General features: G+C 46.7%; 1 protein-coding gene across 5 annotated transcripts in view; it reads right to left on the bottom strand.

The window, feature by feature from the left end:
- The window catches only part of STAT1 (signal transducer and activator of transcription 1), a 1,320,138-nt gene that overhangs the window by 760,512 nt on the left and 537,109 nt on the right, over window positions 1-22,517 (bottom strand). For all 5 annotated transcript variants that reach the window (XM_056535944.1, XM_056535945.1, XM_056535942.1 and 2 more), the window contains one exon: window positions 13,017-13,178. In XM_056535944.1, coding sequence (XP_056391919.1) covers window positions 13,017-13,178 — 162 coding nt within the window. The remainder of the gene's footprint in view (window positions 1-13,016; window positions 13,179-22,517) is intronic.

Here is a 22,517-nt window from a genome sequence, read left to right as displayed (position 1 = left end):
CCCTGGTATCAGCTTGTCTCCTGTTACGGAATATAAAAAGCTGATCGGGATTTATGCCAAGCCAGACTACTCCCCAAAAGGGAAGTTTCTACCCATCTGCAGACAGCTGTTTCATTGTGTTTGCCACTTGTCAGTACAGAGCAGGGTGATCTGGCTTGGCTGAGGTGAGAGGCCTTAGACCAACTAAAGGGGATAAGTATTTACCTCAGGGAGAGGCCATCACTTCTGGTGTTGCCTGCGGAGTGCTAATTGGCCTTTTGAAGCTCCGTCACACCAGAAGTGGTGGCCTCTCCCTGAGGTAAACTTATCACTTTTAGTTGGTCTCCTGGAAGTTGAATTGTGCCCTGTTGGAGCAGAGGGAGGTCATGGAGGAACTTAGGGATGCGTACCTTGTATGGCGTAATGACAAATGTCTGTTTAAGTGCATCAGCGATTGGTGTGAATATGTTAAAGTCGAATTCCGTTGTTTCTTTCAGGCAAAAGGCAGACAACAGGCGTGTGCGAAGAAGTGGGACTTCAGGAAACTGCAGCGCGAGCTGCGGTCCCTGGTGGACCTGCTCCAGTGTGGCTGGGACGTCAGGGAGGAGCTGGAGGAGACCAAAAAGAGCTTGAAAAGGCACTTTGAGGAGGAATCCAAGCGAATCGTCTTTCGTTCCAAGGTGGAGAACCTGGAGAAGGGTGAGAAGTGTAACTCTTTCTTTTTCAGGAAGCTCCATGCTGGCCACACGCCCCTGACTGAGCTACGAGATGAGACCGGACACATGAGGAGGGGCCAGGAGGAGATAGTGGGGGTCGTCACCGACTTCTACGGCAACCTCTACGCCCCCAAGTCATCCGACCCCGAAGCCGCCGAGAGGTTCCTGTCAGGTATCACTAACGTTGTTGATCCCGCAGGTGCGGCGGCTATGGACGATCCCTTGATGGTGGGGGAGCTGCTCTCTGCCGCTAAATCCTTTAAGCCCGGCAGGACCCCGGGCAGTGACGGTCTCCCGGCCGAGCTCTATGTAGCGCTGGGTGACCTGATCTGTCCAGACCTGTTGGAGGTGTACGAGGAGATGGTGGTGGGGGGCAGAATGCCTCCGTCGTTGAGGGAAGGGATGATCACGATCTTGTATAAGCGGAAGGGGGAGAGATGTGACCTGAAAAACTGGCGTCCCATCTCTCTCCTGAACGCGGACTACAAGATCCTTGCCAAGGTGCTGGCCAACAGGCTGAAACCTGTAATGGGGCAGACCTGCGGCATTCCTGGTCGCAGGATTGCTGACAGCCTTGCCCTTGTGAGAGACACGCCGCCCTGGTCAGGCTGCGCCGCCCTGGTCAGCTTAGATCAGGAGAAGGCGTTCGACCGTGTCTCCCACGCATTCATGGACAGGGTTTTGCGCAGGCTAAGTCTGGGGAAGATGTTTTGCTCATTTGTTAACGTTATGTATTTTGACATTTACAGCACGGTGTTGGTGAATGGCTGGAAGACTGACCCCTTTCCCATCCTTTCAGGGGTTAGACAAGGCTGCCCTCTTTCACCTCTTCTTTTTGTTTGTCTTATAGAGCTCTTCCCTGAGACTATCCGGCAGAATGGAGAGATCAGAGGGATCACCGCACCAGGACCAGATCGCTACGAGGTTAAGTGCTCGCTCTACATGGACGACGTGACCGTCTTCTGCGCTGACCAGCGTTCGGTGACTGCGCTCGTCCAGACCTGCGAGGACTTCGGCAGAGCTTCGGGGGCAAAAGTCAACTGCGGGAAGTCGGAGGCCATGCTCTTTGGGGAATGGCACCTGGCTTCTTCCGCCCCCTTCCCCTTTACGGTTAAGCCGGACTTCATTCAAATTCTTGGAGTCTGGTTCGGGAAGGAAGGAGCGGCCCTTAAGTCTTGGCAAGACCGACTAGGAAGGATAAACTCGAAGATCGGACTGTGGAGCTCCAGAAAGCTCTTGATGGAAGGCAAGGCACTTGTCCTGCGGAGTGAAGTTTTGCCTGTGCTCCAGTACACCGCATAGGCCTGGCCTCCCCATACCACCGTTTGCAAGGCCATCACCCGGACAGTGTTTTGCTTCATCTGGGGCAAAATGGACAGAGTCAAGAGGACTGTGATGTACAAGGAGCCCCGCAAGGGTGGGAAGGGAATACCCGACATCCCCACTCTGCTGAGGGCCTCCTTTGCATGTGTCACCGTGCAACGGACTCTTGTTGAAAAGACTGGCTCAGCTGGCAGGTCCATGTCTCGCTTGTTTCTCATGCCCCTCTGGAGACAGCTGGGCTGGGACAAGTAAGACAGCTCCATCCCTTACAACTGGAACACTCCGTGGTTCTATGGGGATGTTGTCCGGTTTGTGAGGGAGCACCAGCTGGAAGGACTGAAACCCGACCTATGGAAGCCGAAGACAATCCACAAGCTCATCCGAGCTAAGGACTTGACCAAGCTAGTTCCGGGACTCCCCGCAGCCACTGCAGACACAGTTTGGAATAATGTGGCCTCAAAGCGGCTTACCAATGGACACAAGGACTTGTCGTGGATGGCCGTCAAGGGAGGTCTCTCTCAGGTCATTCATGCATGCCCGCAACCTGTGCACAACCCGGTACTGCCCCCGGTACCCCTACGTGGAGGAAACATCTTTTCACGTGTTTTGGCGGTGCCCCTTTGCACAGGGTCTGTTGGACGCCCTAGAACATGAACTCAGAGACTCTGTACCCAGGAGCTGCCTATCGTACCATTTGGTGCTTTACGGTCTGTTCCCTGGGACCCACGACGTGGAGGCCATCCAGGAGGCCTGTCGCCTTATGAACTGTTTTAAGGACGCAGTGTGGCTTGCCAGGAACCGCCTCGTGATCAACAGGGAAAACATGTCCGTCCGGGACTGCCGCAGGTTCATCAAGAACCTGCTTAGAGACTATTCCATCTTGGACAGCCCGGCCGTTGATGAGGAAGAAGAGGAGTGAAGACCCCTCTCCTTCTCCCATGTCTCCCTGAAGATACAGCCCAGCAGGTTGGCCCTGTGATCCGCCCCCTCCCCAACGCCACATAGTCGCCCACACCGCCACCCCGATCACAGATTGTATTGTTTTGTTGTTCGATCTCTTGTGCCTTTCTATTACAGGATTGAGCGGAGTGTTAGAGTAGCATGGTGTGCGATGTATAGCTTAGGGAACCTTTGCTGTGTATTGTACTATCATGCTTTGTGTGACTGTAATTTATTGTATGACTTGTAATGACTGAACGGAAAATAAAGCTCTTTCAATTAAAAGAGGACCCACCCGACCAGAGTGGTAACTAGTATCTGAACTAACCACTCTTTTTATTCCCATGGCTGATCTCAACATCTTCTGCATTAATGTGAGGAGTATTAGAGCTAGGTTTAGATTTCAGACTGTCCTTACGTTCTTAGATTCTCAGAGGTGTGATGTTTACATGCTGCAGTAATGTGCTTTGTCTGCTTCTAGGTCTTACAACCATCTGGCCAGGCAGTGGCCTCACGGCCCTTCCTATTGGTCTGGTGGGGGTGACAGTAGGTCTGCGGGGGTGGCCATCCTGATCAGGGGGGATAACTTTGCACTTGATTCCGTCCGGGAGCTAGTCTGTGGCAGACTTCTCGTCGCAGACGGTTCCTGGGCGGGTGAGCCCGTGCGGCTCATCAACATGTATGCCTCCACTGAAAGGGATGTCCGACTGGAGGTTCTCCAGGCCCTGCGGGCTGAGCTCACCACCACTAGGGCAGTAGTGTTGGGTGGTGACTTCAACTGCCCCATTGAGGTGGACGGGCGCAGTTCTGGCACATCCGCCAACCTGGACGTGACGTCTAAGCTGCTGATTGAGATGGTGACAGAGGCATCCTTGCGGGACGTTGTTGGGTCCATTGGGAACAGCTCCGTAAACTATACGTGGAGCCGCCCCGATGGCTCGCTCCGTTCTCGGATAGACTTCGTCTTCATTTCGAGAGCAGTCAGAAAGGTGTCGTACTCTATGGTCCCCTGCTTCTTCTCTGACCACAGGGCCATTCGATTTTGGGGGACTCTGGGCCATGAATTCCCACCTGGCCCAGGCTCCTGGAAGTTGAATTGTGCCCTGTTGGAGCAGAGGGAGGTCATGGAGGAACTTAGGGATGCGTACCTTGTATGGTGTAATGACAAATGTCTGTTTAACTGCATCAGCGATTGGTGGGAATATGTTAAAGTCGAGTTCCGTTGTTTCTTTCAGGCAAAAGGCAGACAACAGACGTGTGCTAAGAAGTGGGACTTCAGGAAACTGCAGCGCGAGCTGCGGTCCCTGCTCCAGTGTGGCTGGGACGTCAGGGAGGAACTGGAGGAGGCCAAAAAGAGCTTGAAAAGGCACTTTGAGGAGGAATCCAAGCAAATTGTCTTTCGTTCCAAGGTGGAGAACCTGGAGAAGGGTGAGAAGTGTAACTCATTCTGTGGGCAGGTCCATTTCTCGCTTGTTTCTCATGCCCCTCTGGAGACAGCTGGGGTGGGACAGGTGGGACAGCTCCATCCCTTACAACTGGAATGCTCCCTGGTTCTATGGGGATGTTGTCTGGTTTGTGAGGGAGCACCAGCTGGAAGGACAGAAACCTGACCTATGGAAGCCGAAGACAATCCACAAGCTCATCCGAGCTAAGGACTTGACCGAGCTGGTTCCGGGACTCCCCGCAGCCACTGCAGAGACAGTTTGGAATAATGTGGCCTCAAAGCGGCTTACCAATGGACACAAGGACTTGTCGGGGGTGGCCGTCAAGGGAGGACTCTCTCTCAGGTCGTTCATGCATGCCCGCAACCTGTGCACAACCCGGTACTGCCCCCGGTACCCCTATGTGGAGGAAACATCTTTGCACGTGTTTTGGCAGTGCCCCTTTGCACAGGGTCTGTTGGACACCCTGGAACATGAACTTAGAGACTCTGTACCCAGGAACTGCCTATCGTACCATTCGGTGCATTACGGTCTGTTCCCTGGGACCTACGACGTGGAGGCCATCCAGGAGGCCTGCGCCTTATGAACTGTTTTAAGGACGCAGTGTGGCTTGCCAGGAACCGCCTCATGATCAACAGGGAGAACATGTCCGTCCGGGACTGCCGCAGGTTCATCAAGAGCCTGCTTAGAGACTATTCCATCTTGAACAGCCCGGCCGTTGATGAGGAAGAAAAGGAGTGAAGACCCCTCTCCTTCACCCATGTCTCCTTGAAGATACAGCCCAGCAGTTTGGCCCTGTGATCCACCCCCTCCCCACCCCCACATAGTCGCCCATACCGCCCCCGCCCCACAGCCCACCCCCCTACCCCGATCACAGATTGTATTGTTTTGTTGTTCGATCTCTTGTGCTTTTCTATTACAGGATTGAGCGGAGTGTTAGAGTAGCATGATGTGCGATGTATAGCTTAGGGAACCTTTGCTGTGTATTGTACTGTCATGCTTTGTGTGATTGTAATTTATTGTATGACTTGTAATGACTGAACGGGCAATAAAGCTCTTTCAATAACCACGAAACAGCTGTCTGCAGATCGGTAGAAACTTCCCTTTTGGGGAGTAGTCTGGCTTGTCATAAATCCTGATCAGCTTTTTATATTCCGTAACAGGAGACAAGCTGATACCAGGGAACACTACCTGAGAAGGCGGTGTAATGAGCTGCTTTGCATATTCATATATATATATATATATATATATATATATATATATATATATATATTGGGAGATAATTAAAAATAGGGAAGAGGGAGAGCAACACACAATTTCACAATACCATACTCTTAGGTGAGAAGCTGCAAGAGGCACATAAAGACAATCACTACTGAATACTAGCAGATTTGCAATTATCCCTCACTCCTGGGTTAGAGAGGAAGACAAGATAATAAGGTATAAAATAAGGAAAGACACTCTAGGCGGGGAAGAGGTAGGATAGGATGGAGGGGTATAGATGTGGGGATTATGTGAGGACAAAGTAAGAGAATATGTCCCCAAGAGTAAACGTGGATTGAATATGGCAGGATAGCCAGTACAGTATTATAAAATTACATCAATCCCCAGAGAAAGGAGTCCTGCATCCAGATCAGACAATATGTAATAAAACATAATAAAGCAGACTAATTCTGATAATATCAGGCTGTATGCATAGGTGGACACCTAGGGAATCTAAGGAAATATAGTTAGAATCAAATTTAGGAAAAACTATAAACTCAGCAAAAAAAAAAAAAAAAACAAAAAAATAAACATGAAAAGTCAATACACCATGACTAATGGCATCTCATTTATAGAAGCTGGAACATAAGCGTATAATAAAGTTCCCTTCAGGTCATGAAGGTTCTTCAGGTTGTTCTGGAGGAGTATTCATTCTTCTCTTAATCCCATCCAACTGGGATGTAGATGCCAAGACCACCGCTTTGCGTAAATTCAGCACTGCTTGCGCCTCTTCCGGAGTACGATCCATCCGACTTGACAACAATGAGGCTTGCTGGATATATTAGTTGAAAGTGAGTTTGCTGATTATACAATTGGGCACAAATTGGTGAGAATATCTTGCGACGCTTTGCCACATCAGCAGAAAAATCATTGAACTTTATGACAGTGGATTAAGAAAGTGGTTGTCAGCTTCGGATACCCCATCATGATCTCTGCTTTATCTGCGTAGTTGAGGTACTTTGCAATGGTCTGCCACAAATAGGGCTCTTTAGTGTCTGCTTTTGCTCCATGAGGTCTCTTTGGATGAGCGCCCAGCCAGTAGGCTCTCTCCAATAAACAAGAATGTCCAATGCCCAGAGCCTTTGGAATTTCTTCTGAAAAGATGAAATGGAGTAGGCTCTGAGGTAAAGACTCCGATAAGCCCACTCTGATATTTCTCCTCTCAGAGCGATTTTCTAGATCTTCAGTTTTTTCCTGGATGGCTTTAAGACTGTAAGATGCCTGCAGTTGCAGTTTTGTGTTAGCAAGCTTGTCCTCCATCATGATTAAGCAGTCTTCCAGTTCAGGCAAAGTGTTGTGAGAATTCCCCCTGGATCTGTGCAAGAGAAGCCGTCACTGTGGCATTCAGCGATGCTTTAAGATCTGGGGCTAGAATCTTCGCCACCTCCAAGGAAAGAAGTTTACAAAGAACTAGGGATGTCCCGATACCAATACTAGCCATTTGCATAGTATCGGGGACTCGTTTTAAGTCCCCGATACCATGTCCGATATCTGGTGCCGCTTCGCTGCCCAGTTCTCCCATCCATGGAGGAGCATGTGACACACACGTCACTCCACTTCCTTCCCTGTGCCCAACAGGAAGTTAAGGAGGAAGCAGAGTGACATATCTGTCACATGCTCCTCCATAGGACTCCATCAGAAGGACAGGAGAACAGTGGCATAGAACGCCATCGGGAGGACGGGAGAACAGTGACCTAGGACGCCATCGGGAGGACGGGACAGTGGAGCGGCAGCACCTGACAGAGGACAGCCACAGGTGAGCTGTCTGCAAGGAGGGGGCTGCTACTAATGTCTACAGGGGGGGGCCCTGCTGTCTACAGGGGGAGGGAGGGGGCCCTGCTGTCTACATGGGTGGAGGGGAGCTGCTGTCTAAACGGGGGGCCCTGCTGTCTACAGGGGGGAGGGGGGCTGCTGTCTAAACGGGGGCCCTACTGCTGTCTAAACATGGGGCCCTGCTGTCTACAGGGGGGGGCTGCTGTCTAAACGGGGGGCCCTGCTGCTGTCTAAACGGGGGCCCTGCTGCTGTTTAAACAGGGGGGCCCTGCTGCTGCTGTCTAAAGGGGGGGCCCTGCTGCTGCTGTCTAAACAGGGGGCCCTGCTGCTGTCTAAATGGGGGCCCTGCTGCTGCTCTCTAAATGGGGGGCCCTGCTGCTGCTGTCTAAACGGGGGGCCCTGCTGTCTACCGGGGGGCTGCTGTCTAAACAGGGGGCCCTGCTGCTGCTGTCCAAACGGGGGCCCTGCTACTGCTGTCTAAAGGGGGGCCCTGCTGTCTACAGGGGGGGGAGGGAGAGGGGTTGCTGCTGCTGTCTAAAGGGGGGGCCCTGCTGCTGCTGTCTAAAGGGGGGCCCTGCTGCCGCTGCTGTCAGTTGGTGGGGGCTGCTGCTGTTTAAATGGAGGCCCACTGTCTAAAGGGGGGCTGAGGTCTACAGGGGGGCTGCTACTAATGTCTACAAGGGGGGGTGCTGTAGTCTACAGGGGGCTGCTTTCTACAAGGGGGGCTGCTGCTAATGTCTGTAAGGGGATACTTTATATATGATATTACAGCAGCCGCCTCCATTGTACACAACAAGAACCCACATATCATACGGTAAGCATCGCCAAAAACCGCGTCTCCTTGCTGTCAGATTCCCTTTAAAATAAAAGTACTCGTACTTGGTATCAGCGAGTACTAGAATTAAAGTATCGGTACTCGTACTTGGTCTTAAAAAAATGGTATCGGGACATCCCTACAAGGAACATTAAGTCCCAGGATAATCATTTACCCCTGAGAATCAGTCAAGGGCACCATCACGCAGGTCTCGCAGTATTTCTTTAGGGATTACACCTTTTGAGGAAGGCACAGCCACCATTTTATGGTCTGTCTTCTCCATATGCTGTGATTGAGAATGTTGAATATAGGTTGTTCCGCTACCATCACACCACTCCTCTCTGCATGAACTTCTTGGGCACACTCCAAAGCTTGACACTACTCACACAACTCCACCTCGTGGCTAGTGCTATCCTTCTGCATAGCAGAGACAAAGACAGAAATGAGGATACACAGCATCTAGGATGGACATTTCCACCATGTCATGTGATTGTAGATGAGGAGGAATCCACTGATAGGTGGCTCACCGTCATATTGACAAAGTACTCTGCCTCCTCAGAATACTGATGACTCATCCAGTACAGAAAAGCCAGATCATCCAGTAAAAGCACATAATCTCTGTCAGGCAGTGAGTGCCGCTGCTCCTATTACCACCAGGCACCCGGCTGCTGTTGCTGCTACCTGTATTGGTGCAAGTACTGGCACCAACACTCTTACTGGCAGAGGACATGGCCAGTCCTCTACCCCGTCCAACATTTCCTTTACCAAAAATGGCTTTGGAGGTTAGTCTTCTTACAACCAGGTAGGTAAAAGGCAAGTTTAATCAACCCAAAAAATGTAAATATACAATAACTTAAGAATGTTAATGCTCATGGAATGTAGCTATGCCCCAAAAAGAAAGACATAATGCAGGTTTGAGGAAACTGTATTAAAAGGGCACATGTGAGTCATTTAAAGGTGCTTTTTACTTTGCTGCTTTCCCAACTAGGGAAATATTATATGTGTTTCAGGAAACCAATAATACTGACAAATATTTAACCCCTTAAGGACTTAGCCCTTTTTCACCTTAAGGACTCGGACATTTTTTGCAATTCTGACCACTATCACTTTAAACATTAATAACTATGGAATGCTTTTAGTTATCATTCTGATTCCAAGATTGTTTTTTCGTGACATATTCTACTTTAACATAGTGGTAAAATTTTGTGGTAACTTGCATCCTTTCTTGGTGAAAAATCCCAAATTTTTATGAAAAATTTGAAAATTTTGCTTTTTTTTAAACATTGAAGCTCTCTGCTTGTAAGGAAAATGGATATTCCAAATATTTTTTTTTATTCACATTTCCAATATGTCTACTTTATGTTTACATCATAAAATTGACGTGTTTTTACTTTTGGAAGACACCAGAGGGCTTCAAAGTTCAGCAGCAATTTTCCAATTTTTCACAAAATTTTTAAACTCACTTTTTTTCAGGGACCAGTTAAGGTTTGAAGTGGATTTGAAGGGTCTTCATATTAGAAATACCCCACAAATTACCCCATTATAAAAACTACACCCCCCAAAGTATTCAAAATGACATTCAGTAAGCGTTTCAACCCTTTATGTGTTTCACAGGAATAGCAGCAAAGTGAAGGAGAAAATTCACAATCTTCATTTTCTACACTCGCATTTTCTTGTAGACCCAATTTTTTAATTTTTACAAGGGGTAAAAGGAGAAAATTTATACTTATATTTGTAGCCCAATTTCTCTTGAGTAAGGACATACCTCATATTTCTATGTAAAGTGTTCGGCGGGCGCAGTAGAGGGCTCGGAAGCGAAGGAGCGACAAGGGGATCTTGGAGCGTACGTTTTTCTGAAATGGTTTTTGGGGGGCATGTTGCATTTAGGAAGCCCCTATGGTGCCAGAACAGCAAAAAAAAACAAAAAAAACATGGCATACCATTTTGGAAACTAGACCCCTTGAGGAACGTAACAAGGAATAAAGTGAGCCTTAATACCCCACAGGTGTTTCAAGACTTTTGCATATGTAAAAAAATAAACAAAAAAATAAACAAAAATGTGTGTTCCCCCCAGATTTCACATTTTTGCAAGGGTTAATAGCAGAAAATACCCCCCAAAATTTGTAACCCCAGTATGGAGGTACCCCCTAAGTTGGCCTGAAGTGCACTACGGGCGAACTACAATGCTCAGAAGAAAAGGAGTCATATCTGGCTTTTTTAGAGCAAATTTTGCTCGGGGAGCAAGCCGCATTTAGGAAGCCCCTATGGTGCCAGGACAGCAAAAAAAAACACATGGCATACTATTTTGGAAACTAGACCCCCTCGGTTAAGTGGGGTTAAGTGAACCTTTATACCCCACAGGTGTTTCACGACTTTTGCATATGTAAAAAAAAAAAAAAATAATTTTACCTAAAATGCTTGTTTTCCCAAAAATTTTACATTTAAAAAAAGGGTAAAAGCAGAAAATACCCCCCAAAATTTGTAACACAATTTCTCCCGAGTACGGCGATACCCCATATGTGACCCTAAACTGTTGCCTTGAAATACGACAGGGCTCCAAAGTGAGAGCGCCATGCCCATTTGAGGCCTAATTTAGGGATTGCATAGGGGTGGACATAGGGGTATTCTACGCCAGTGATTCGCAAACAGGGTGCCTCCAGCTGTTGTAAAACTCCCAGCATGCTTGGACAGTCAATGGCTGTCCGGCAATACCGGGAGTTGTTGTTTTGCAACAGCTGGAGGCTCCGTTTTGGAAACAGTGGCGTACCAGACGTTTTTCATTTTTATTGGGGAGGGGGGCTGTGTAGGGGTATGTGTATATGTAGTGTTTTTTACTTTTTAATTTATTGTGTGTTAGTGTAGTGTAGTGTTTTTAGGGTACAGTCGCACGGGAGATGCACCACTACGACTCCCAGCATGCACTTTAGCTGTTTGTGCAAGCTGGGAGTTGTAGTTATACAACATCTGAAGGTACACTTTTCCATAGAAAAAATGTGCCTCCAGCTGTTGCAAAACTATAAGTCCCAGCATGCCCATAAGGGAATGCTGGGAGTTGTGGTGGTCTGCCTCCTGCTGTTGCATAACTACAGCTCCCAGCATGCCCTTTTTGCATGCTGGGAGCTGTTGCTAAGCAACAGCAGGAGGCTGTCACTCACCTCCAACTGCTGCTCCCCACCGCCGCACACAAGTCAGTCCCTCGCCGCCGTCACTCCTGGGGCCCCGATCCCAACAGGGACACCGGGGATCGGGGTCCCCAGCTGCCGGGGTCCACGTCCTGCACCCTCTCACATCCTCCGGAAGAGGGGCGGAGCGCGTTGCGGGAGTGACACCCGCAGCAGGTGCCCTGATTGGTCGGCTGATTGGTTTACCGGCCGACGAATCAGGGCGATGTTGAGGTGGCTCCAGTGCCACTTCACCCCTGCTGGCTATGGCTGTTCGGGGCCGTCAGAGACGGCCCCGATCAACCAGTAATTCCGGGTCACCGGAGACCCGATTGACCCGGAATCGCCGCAGATCGCTGGACTGAATTGTCCAGCGATCTGCGGCCATCGCCGACATGGGGGGACATAATGACCCCCCTGGGCGATATGCCATCGCCGACATGGGGGGACATAATGACCCCCCTGGGCGATTTCAGCAGGCATCCGGCTCCGGTCCCCAACGGTGGGGACCGGAATTCCCACGGGCGTATGGATACGCCCTGCGTCCTTAAGGACTCGGAATGCAGGGCGTATCCATACGCCCTGCGTCCTGAAGAGGTTAATAATAGAGCGAATGCGTGTCACTTGAAGTTTTTATTTTGCTGCTATCATACAACTAGGAACCGCTTTTTAGTACGCTACTATGTTACAGCCTGTAGGTATACTTTTTTTTGTGATTAATCCTTGTATATGTGGGTATCAGCACTATGTTGCGTTTAGGGCTCTTTGCGTAGGTATTGCCGCAGCACTGCTTTGTTCTATTTAGTACTTATTCTGGCCTTTTTTTTCTATGCGCCTTGACAAAGGCTTGCTGGGGTTTGTAGTAAACGATTATATTTGTGTAGGAATGCACAAGAGGTCTCCCTATGATCAGCCCACACACATAGGGTGGGAATGATCACTTCTTAGCTGTGGATCCTTGCATAGCCCTATAGGATTTGTGCACTGCGAATGTTATAGTTAGGATAAGGATTCTGAATCCAGGATAAGAATTGTGGCTTAAGGATCCTGGCTCCTGTTCACACACATGCACAATGTCTTTCCTATCTCTATTCTTCTCTTGCTCACTTTCTTTCTCTCTCTCTCTTTAATGTGGCCTACTCTCTCTCTCTCTCTCTTTTTGCTGCTCAGACTGCGTTGACCGGCATGTTAGATTTCCCCTATGGAAAACTGCCCTCCTCTTGCTGTCTCCTATTGGCCTTTGAGCTGAGCTGAAAGTTAAACAAGCAAATCATATGATAACCTGGGTTATCATGTGATATGCTGGTCACCCTTACGTCATGCCACTGCCCCCTACAAAGCTCTTTAGGACCTGATAAAGTTATAAGTCTACATACAATGATTTCTATGGAGTAGTCCTCTACGGATCCATCCATCGCTGGAGGAATTGCCTTTTTGAATAATCAACAATCCCTTTAAAAACTAAACTAAAAGTTGTTGTCTCATACTAGTTTAAACTTTCTTATATGGTTAATGCAAACTACAGTAAGTAGACACATTCATGTTATATATGAAGACACATTCATGTTATACATGAAGAAAAAAAAAACAATATAAGATAGCATACCTTTGTATCAGTTGCTTAAATATATTCTGTGTATGCTCTTGGAAGGCTTGCTTGTTTTTTGTAATTGGATCTTCACAATCACGTGGGAGTTTCTGCTCCAACTCCTCTAATTTCTTCAGCTGCTGGCGAACTTGCTGAAGGCTTTTAGCAATAGAGGTGAACCTGAAAGGTCAGAACATTTAAAATTTTAGACTATAAATCAGTCAGCAAAAGGAATTAATAATTTTTTTTTTTTAGAAAGTACTGGAATGTTAAGAGAATAGGATTGCAAGTCCAAGGCTAAAATCACTATAACAGTGCATTGTAATCACTATAACAGGGTGTTTCTGCTACCAATCAGGTGAGTGACTTGTAGAAATAGCAGTAGACAGGTGATGGTGGTATGAAATTCTAATATTAGGTAGGCTAACTGGTCATCTTTTATCAAGACTGAATGCCAAACACTGTGTTGTCTTCTGTGTTGTTGGAGTTCAGCATATTGCAGATTAACCAGAAGTTATGGTTCACATTGTCATTAGTGACAAAGCCATTGGGAAATATAAAGTCCATAAAAATTATTTCAGGGAATTGGGTCAGAAGTAAACAACCTCATAAGTAGTGTTTTTAGGAATTATGAACACACATATACAGTCATGGCTGTAAATGTTGGCACCCCTGAAATTTTTCAAGAAAATGAAGTATTTCTCACAGAAAAAGATTTCAGTAAGGGTGGGTTCACACTACGTTTTCTCCCATACGGGAGCGCATACGGCAGGGGGGAGCTAAAACTCGCGCTCCCGTATGCCTTCGTATGCGCTCCCGTATGTCATTCATTTCAATGAGCCGGCCGGAGTGAAACGTTCGGTCCGGTCGGCTCATTTTTGCGCCGTATGCGCTTTTACAACCGGACCTAAAACTGTGGTCAACCACGGTTTGAGGTCCAGTTGTAAAAGCGCATACGGTGCAAAAATGAGCCAACCGGACCGAACGTTTCACTCCAGCCGGCTCACTGAAATGAATGACATACGGGAGCGCATAGAAAGGCATACGGGAGCGCAAGGTTTTAGCTCCCCCTTGCCGTATGCGCTCCCGTATGGGAGAAAACGTAGTGTGAACCCAGCCTAACACATGTTTTGCTATACACATGTTTATTCCCTTTGTGTGTATTGGAACTAAACAAAAAAAGGGAGGAACAAAAAGCAAATCGGACATAAAATCGGACACCAAACTCCAAAAATAGGCTGGACAAAATTATTGGCACCCTTAACTCCTTGGGGACGGAACCCATTATAACCCTAAGGACGGGAGCATTTTTTGCAATTCTGACCACTGTCACTTTAAGCATTAACCCCTTCAGGACGGAGCCCATTTTGGCCTTAAGGACCGGAGCGTTTTTTGCACATCTGACCACTGTCACTTTAAACATTAATAACTCTGGAATGCTTTTAGTTATCATTCTGATTCCGAGATTGTTTTTTCGTGACATATTCTACTTTAACATAGTGGTAAATTTTTGTCGATACTTGCATCCTTTCTTGGTGAAAAATCCGTAAATTTGATGAAAAATTTGAAAATTTAGCATTTTTCTAACTTTGAAGCTCTATGCTTGTAAGGAAAATGGATATTACGAATAAATTTTTTTTTGGTTCACATATACAATATGTCTACTTTATGTTTGCATCATAAAATTGACGTGTTTTTACTTTTGGAAGACACCAGAGGGCTTCAAAGTTCAGCAGCAATTTTCCGATTTTTCACAAAATTTTCAAACTCAGTATTTTTCAGGGACCAGTTCAGGTTTGAAGTGGATTTGAAGGGTCTTCATATTAGAAATACCCCATAAATGACCCCATTATAAAAACTACACCCCCCAAAGTATTCAAAATGACATTCAGTCAGCCTTTTAACCCTTTAGGTGTTTCACACGAATAGCAGCAAAGTGAAGGAGAAAATTCACAATCTTCATTTTTTATACTCACATGTTCTTGTAGACCCAATTTTTGAATTTTTACAAGGGGTAAAAGGACAAAATTTTTACTTGGTTTTGTAGCCCAATTTCTCTCGAGTAAGCACATACCTCATATGTCTATGTAAAGTGTTCGGCAGGCGCAGTAGAGGGCTCAGAAGGGAAGGAGCGAAAAGGGGATTTTGGAGAGTACGTTTTTCTGAAATGGTTTTTGGGGGGCATGTTACCTTTAGGAAGCCCTTATGGTGCCAGAACAGCAAAAAAAAAAACACATGGCATACCATTTTGGAAACTAGACCCCTCGGGGAATGTAACATGGGATAAAGTGAACCTTAATACCCCACAGGTGTTTCACGACTTTTGCAAATGTAAAAAAAAAAAAAAAAAATTTACCTAAAATGCTTGTTTTCCCCCAAAATTTTTATTTTTAAAAATGGTAATAGCAGAAAATACCCCTAAAAATTTGAAGCCCAATTTCTCCCGATTCAGAAAACACCCCATATGGGGGTGAAAAGTGCTCTGCTGGCGCACTACAGGTCTCAGAAGAGAAGGAGTCACATTTGGCTTTTTGAACGCAAATATTTCTCTGGGGGCATGCCGCATTTAGGAAGCCCCTATGGTGCAAGAACAGCAAAAAAAAACCCACATGGCATACCATTTTGGAAACTAGACCCTTCGGGGTACGTAACAAGGGGTTAAGTGAACCTTTATACCCCACAGGTGTTTCACGACTTTTGCATATGTAAAAAAAAAAATTTTTTTTTTACCTAAAATGATTGTTTTCCCAAAAATTTTACATTTTTAAAAAGGGTAAAAGCAGAAAATACCCCCCAAAATTTGTAACACAATTTCTCCCGAGTACGGCGATACCCCATATGTGACCCTAAACTGTTGCCTTGAAATATGACAGGGCTCCAAAGTGAGAGCGCCATGCGCATTTGAGGCCTAAATTAGGGATTGCATAGGGGTGGACATAGGGATATTCTACGCCAGTGATTCCCAAACAGGGTGCCTCCAGCTGTTGCAAAACTCCCAGCATGCCTGGACAGTCAACGGCTGTCCGACAATACTGGGAGTTGTTTTGCAACAGCTGGAGGCTCCGTTCTGGAAACAGTGGCGTACCAGACGTTTTTCATTTTTATTGGGGAGGGGGGCTGTGTAGGGGTATGTGTATATGTAGTGTTTTTTACTTTTTATTTTATTTTTTGTGGTAGTGTAGTGTAGTGTTTTTAGGGTACAGTCGCACGGGCGGGGGGTTCACAGTAGTTTCTCGCTGGCAATTTGAGCTGCAGCAGAAAGTTTGCGGCAGCTCAAATTTGCAGCCAGATACTTACTGTAATCCTCCGCCCATGTGAGTGTACCCTGTACGTTCACATTGGGGGGGACATCCAGCTGTTGCATAACTACAACTCCCAGCATGCCCATTGGCTGTCGGTGACTGCTGAGAGTTTCAGTTTTGCAACAACTGTAGGCACACTGGTTATGTATCACTGAGTTTGTGACCTAACTCAGTGTTTCACAACCAGTGTGCCTCCAGCTGTTGCAAAACTACAACTCCCAGCATGTACGGTGCATGGTGTACGGTGACTGCTGAGAGTTGTAGTTTGCAACAGCTGGAGGCACACCGGTCGTGAAACACTGAGTTAGGTAAAAAAAAAACTCTGAGTTTCACAACCAGTGTGCCTTCAGCTGTTGCAAAACTACAACTCTCAGCAGTCATCGACAGCCAACGGGCATGCTGGGAGTTGTAGTTATGCAGCCAGCAGATGCACCACTACAACTCCCAGCATGCACTTTAGCTGTTTGTGCAAGCTGGGAGTTGTAGTTAGACAACAGCTGAAGGTACACTTTTCCATAGAAAGAATGTGCCTCCAGCTGTTGCAAAACCATAAGTCCCAGCATGCCCATAAGGCAATGCTGGGAGTTGTGGTGGTCTGCCTCCTGCTGTTGCATAACTACAGCTCCCAGCATGCCCTTTTTGCATGCTGGGAGCTGTTGCTAAGCAACAGCAGGAGGCTGTCACTCACCTCCTGCTGCTGCCGGCACACAGGTCAGTCCCGCCGCCGCCGCAGCTGCTCCTGGGGCCCCGATCCCAACAGGGGCGCCGGGGATCGGGGTCCCCAGCACCCGGGGTGCACGTCCCGCACCCGCTCACGTCCTCCAGAAGAGGGGCGGAGCGGGTGCGGGAGTGACACCCGCAGCAGGCGCCCTGATTGGTCGGTCAGTAATCCGGCCGACGAATCAGGGCGATCGTGAGGTGGCACCAGTGCCACCTCACCCCTGCAGGCTCTGGCTGTTCGGGGCCGTCAGAGACGGCCCAGAACAGCCAGTAATTCCGGGTCACCGGGTCACTGGAGACCCGATTGACCCGGAATCGCCGCAGATCGCTGGACTGAATTGTCCAGCGATCTGCGGCGATCGCCAACATGGGGGGGCATAATGACCCCCCTGGGCGATATGCCGGGATGCCTGCTGAACGATTTCAGCAGGCATCCGGCTCCGGTCCCCAATCGGCTAGCGGTGGGGGCCGGAATTCCCACGGGCGTATGGATACGCCCTCGGTCCTTAAGGACTCGGGATTCAGGGCGTATCCATACGCCCTATGTCCTGAAGAGGTTAATAACTCTGGGATGCTTTTACTTTTCATTCTGATTCTGAGATTGTTTTTTTCGTGACATATTCTACTTCATGTTAGTGGTAAATTTGATGAAAAAATAGAAAATTTTGCATTTTTCAAACTCTGAAGCTCTCTGCTTGTAAGGAAAACAGACATCCCAAATAAATGATATATTGATTCACAAATACAATATGTCTACTTAATGTTTGCATCATACAGTTGACATGTTTTTACTTTTGGAAGACATCAGAGGCTTCAAAGTTCAGCAGCAATTTTACAATTTTTCACAAAATTTTCTAAATCGGAATTTTTCAGGGACCAGTTCAGTTTTGAAGTGGATTTGAAGGGCCTTCATATTAGAAATACCCCATAAATTACCCCATTATAAAAACTGCATCCTTCAAAGTATTCAAAATGACATTCAGAAAGTTTGTTAACCCTTTAGGTGTTTCACAGGAATAGCAGCAAAGTGAAGGAGAAAATTCAAAATCTTCATTTTCTACACTCGCATGTTCTTGTAGACCCAGTTTTTGAGTTTTTACAAGGGGTAATAGGAGAAAAAGCCCCCCAAAATTTGTAACCAAATTTCTCTCGAGTAAGGAAATACCTCATATGTGTTTGTCAAGTGTTTGGAGGTCACAGTAGAGGGCACAGAAGGGAAGGAGTGGCAATGGGATTTTGGAGAGTGAATTTTTCTGAAATGGTTTTTGAGGGGCATGTCACATTTAGGAAGCCCCTATGTGCCAAAACAGCAAAAAAACAAACAAAAAAAAAAACACATGGCACACTATTTTGGAAACTACACCCCTCAAGGCACGTAACAAGGGGTCCAGTGAGCCTTAACACCCCACAGGTGTTTGACGACTTTTCGTTAAAGGAGGATAAGTAAATGCAAAAAAAATGTTTTCACTAAAGTGCAGTTTTTTCCCAAAATTTACCATTTTTACAAAGGATAATGGGAGAAAATGCCCCCCAAAATTTTAACCCCATCTCTTCTGAGTATGGAAATACCCCATGTTAGGGCATAAATTGCTCTGCGGGCAAACTACAATGCTCAGAAGAGAAGGAGTCACATTTGGCTTTAGGAAAGCAAATTTAGCTGAAATGGTTTTTGGGGGCATGTGGCATTTAGGAAGCCCCTATGGTGCCAGAACAGCACAAAATACCCACATGGCATACTATTTTGGAAACTACACCCCTCACAGAACTTAATAATGGGTGCAGTGAGCATTTATACCCCACTGGCATTTGACAGATCTTTGGAAGAGTGGGCTGTGCAAATGAAAAATTACATTTTTCATTTTTACATACGACTGTTCAAAAAATCTGTCAGACACCTGTGGGGCATAAATGCTCACTGTAACCCTTGTTACATTCCGTGAGTGGTGTAGTTTCCAAAATAGGGTCACATGTGGAGGGGGTCCACTGTTCTGGCACCATGGGGGCTTTGTAAACACACATAGCCTTCAATTCCAGCCTAATTCTCTCTCAAAAAGCCCAATGGCGCTCCTTCTCTTCTGAGCATTGTAGTTCGCCCGCAGAGCACTTTACTTCCACATATGGGGTATTTATATACTCAGAAGAAATGGGGTTACAAATTTTGGGGGGCTTTTTTCCTATTACCCCTTACGGAAATGAAAAATTTGGGGTAACGCCAGCATTTCAGGGGAAAAAAACAAATTTTAAATTTTCATGTCCAACTTTAACAAAAATGTGTCAAAGACCTGAAGGGTGTTAAGGTTCACTGTACCCCTAGTTACATTCCGTGAGGGGTGTAGTTTCCAAAATGGGGTCACATGTGGGTGTTTTTTTTTTTTGCGTTCATGTCAGAACCGCTGTAACAATCAGCCACCCCTGTGCAAATCACCAATTTAGGCCTCAAATGTACATGTCGCTCTCTCACTTCTGAGCCATGTAGTTCGTCCGCAGAGCATTTTACGTACACATATGGGGTATTTCCGTATTTTGGAGGTCATTTTCTCCTTTTACCTCTTGTGAAAATGAAAAGTATGGGGCAACACCAGCATGTTAGTGTAAAAATGTTTAATTTTTTTTACACTAACAGGCTGGTGTAGCCCCCAACTTTACCTTTTCATAAGGGGTAAAAGAAGAAAAATCGCCCCAAAATTTGTAGTGCAATTTCTCCCGAGTACGGAAAAACCCCATATGTGGCCCTAAACTGTTGCCTTGAAATATGACAGGTCTCTGAAGTGAGAGAGCACCATGCGCATTTGAGGCCTAAATAAGGAATTTGCAATAGGGGCGGACCCAGTTACCTACAGTAAAACCTTACAGCAGTGTTTCCCAAACAGGGTGCCTCCAGCTGTTGCAAGACTCCCAGCCTTCCAGGACAGTCTATGGCTGTCCGGCAATACTGGGAGTTGTGGTTTTGCAACAGCTGGAGGCTCCCTTTAGTAAACACTGCCGTATGTGACTTTTTTCATTTTTATTTGGGGGGGGGGGGGAACGTGTAAGGGGGTATATATGTAGTGTTTTACTTTTTATTATTTGGTAGTGTAGTGTTTTTAGGGTACATTCACACAAGCGGGGATTCACAGTTAGTTTTCCGCTGGGAGTTTGAGCTGCGGCGGAAAATTTGCCGCAGCTCAAGCTTGTAGAAGGAAACCCACTGTAAACCTGCCCGTGTGAATGTACCCTGTACATTCACATGGGGGGGGGGGGGGGCCAAACCTTCAGCTGTTACAAAACTACAACTCCCAGAATGCACTGACAGACCGTACATGCTGGGAGTTGTAGTTTTACAACAGCTCTAGGCACACTGGTGGGGAACCACTGAGTTACCTCCAGCTGTTGCAAAACTACAACTCCCAGCATGTATGGCCTGTCAGTGCATTCTGAGAGTTGTAGTTTTGCAACAGCTGGAGGCACACGGGTTGGAATCACCGAGTTAGGAAACAGACTCTAGCTCAGTGTTTCCCAACCAGTGTGCCTACAGCTGTTGCAGAACTAAAATTCCCAGCATGGCCAGACAGTCAGGGATGCTGGGCGTGTAGTTCTGCAATATCTGGCCCTTCAGATGTTGCAGAACTACAACTCCCAGCATGCCTGGACAGTATGGGCATGATAGGAGTTGTAGTTATGCAAACTTATAGTGGTCTCCAAACTGTGCCTCTTCAGATGTTTCAAAACTACAACTCCCAGCATGCCCAAATAGTCAGTGCATGCTGAAAGTTGTAGTTTTGCAACATCTGAAGGACCACAATTTAGAGACCACTACACAGTGGTCTCCAAACTGTGACCCTCCAGATGTTGCAAAACTACAACTCCCAGCATGCCCAGACAGCCTTTGGCTGTGTGGGCATGCTGGGAGTTGTAGTTTTGCAGCTTTTAGAAGGCCACAGTGAAGATCACTTACCGCAATCTTCACTGCAGCCTTCTCCGCCGCACTTTCCGGCCGCTGCTCCTCCTGCTGCCGCCGCTGCTCATGGATGCTGCCTCCGCCGCCTCCACCGGTCCGGGTAAGTCGGGCCATGTTCCCCCCCTTGCCCCCGTGTTCCCCCACTCTGTACCGACTTCCGATTGGTGGCCAGAGCGGGGGAAATGAACTCTAACCCCCCCCCCCTCCTGCCATTGGTGGTCAGCCTGACCGACCAATGGCAGGGGATAGGAGGGGGTGGCAACACTGCCACCTTGCTCCTTTGCTTTAGGATGATCTAGAGCTATCTCTGACAGCTCCGATCATTCTTATTTTGCGGGCGATCGCGGGCAAATTTGCCGCGATCGCCGACATGGGGGGGTCTCAGGACCCCCCTAGGCATTGCCACGGGATATCAGCAGTCATCCCGGTCCGATCACCGCCCGGCGAGAGGCAGTGATCGGAAATGCAGAGGGAGGATTAAGAATTTTTAATAGAAATAATTTACAAATTTGTTTGCCAGCATCAGTTGATTAAAAAAATAAATAAAAAAAAAGTTTTCCACCGGAGTACCCCTTTAAATTAACCCCTTAAGGACTCAGGCAATACCTGTACTTCCAGAGTCCGCTCCCATTCTATAACGCGTCTAAAGTGAACCTACTAATGCTGGCTAAATCAGGGGGCTGATCGGGACCGCCGCGGTGAAATCGCGGCATCCCGAACAGGAGTAGGACAGCAGGAGGGTCCCCTTACCTGCCTCCTGCTGTCCGATCGCGGAATGACTGCTCAGTGCCTGAGATCCAGGCATGAGCAGTCAAGCAGCAGAATCATCGATCAATGGTTTCCTATTAGAAACCATTGATCAATGTAAAAGTTCAGTGTGTGCGGTGTTATAGCCCCCTATGGAAGCTATAACATTGCAAAAAAAAAGTAAAAAATAAAAAAAAGTTTATAAAAATAATTTAACCCCTTCCCTAATAAAAGTTTGAATCATCCCCCTTTTCCCATTTAAAAAAAACAGTGTAAATAAAAATAAACATATGTGGTATTGCTGCATGCAGAAATGTCTGAATTATAAAAATATATAATTAATTAAACCGCACGGTCAATGGTGTATGCGAAAAAAATTCCAAAGTCCAAAATAGCGTATTTTTGGTCACTTTTAATATCATGAAAAAATGAATAAAAGTCCGATCAATACAAAAATGGTACCGCTAAAAACTTCAGATCACGGCGCAAAAAATGAGCCCTCAAACTGCCCCATACGTGGAAAAATTAAAAAGTTATAGGAGTCATGACAATTTTAAACGTATAAATTTAGTTCCACAATGCTTTTTTTTTTTTTCGTTTCACCGTAGATTTTTGGATAAAATTACTGATGTAATTACAAAGTAGAATTTGTGGCGCAAAAAATAAGCCATCATATAATAATAATAATAATAATTTAATTTATTTATATAGCGCCTACAGATTCCGCAGTGCTCACAATTATGGGGTACATATAGATTTTTAGGTGCAAAATTGAAAGAATTGATTTTTTAAAGGTAAGGAGGAAAAAACGAG

This window comes from Hyla sarda, chromosome 8, assembly GCF_029499605.1.
Source record: "Hyla sarda isolate aHylSar1 chromosome 8, aHylSar1.hap1, whole genome shotgun sequence".
NCBI lineage: Eukaryota > Metazoa > Chordata > Amphibia > Anura > Hylidae > Hyla > Hyla sarda.
The sequence above is the reverse complement of the archived record's forward strand: the minus strand, read 5'-3'. Positions and strand labels throughout refer to the sequence as shown.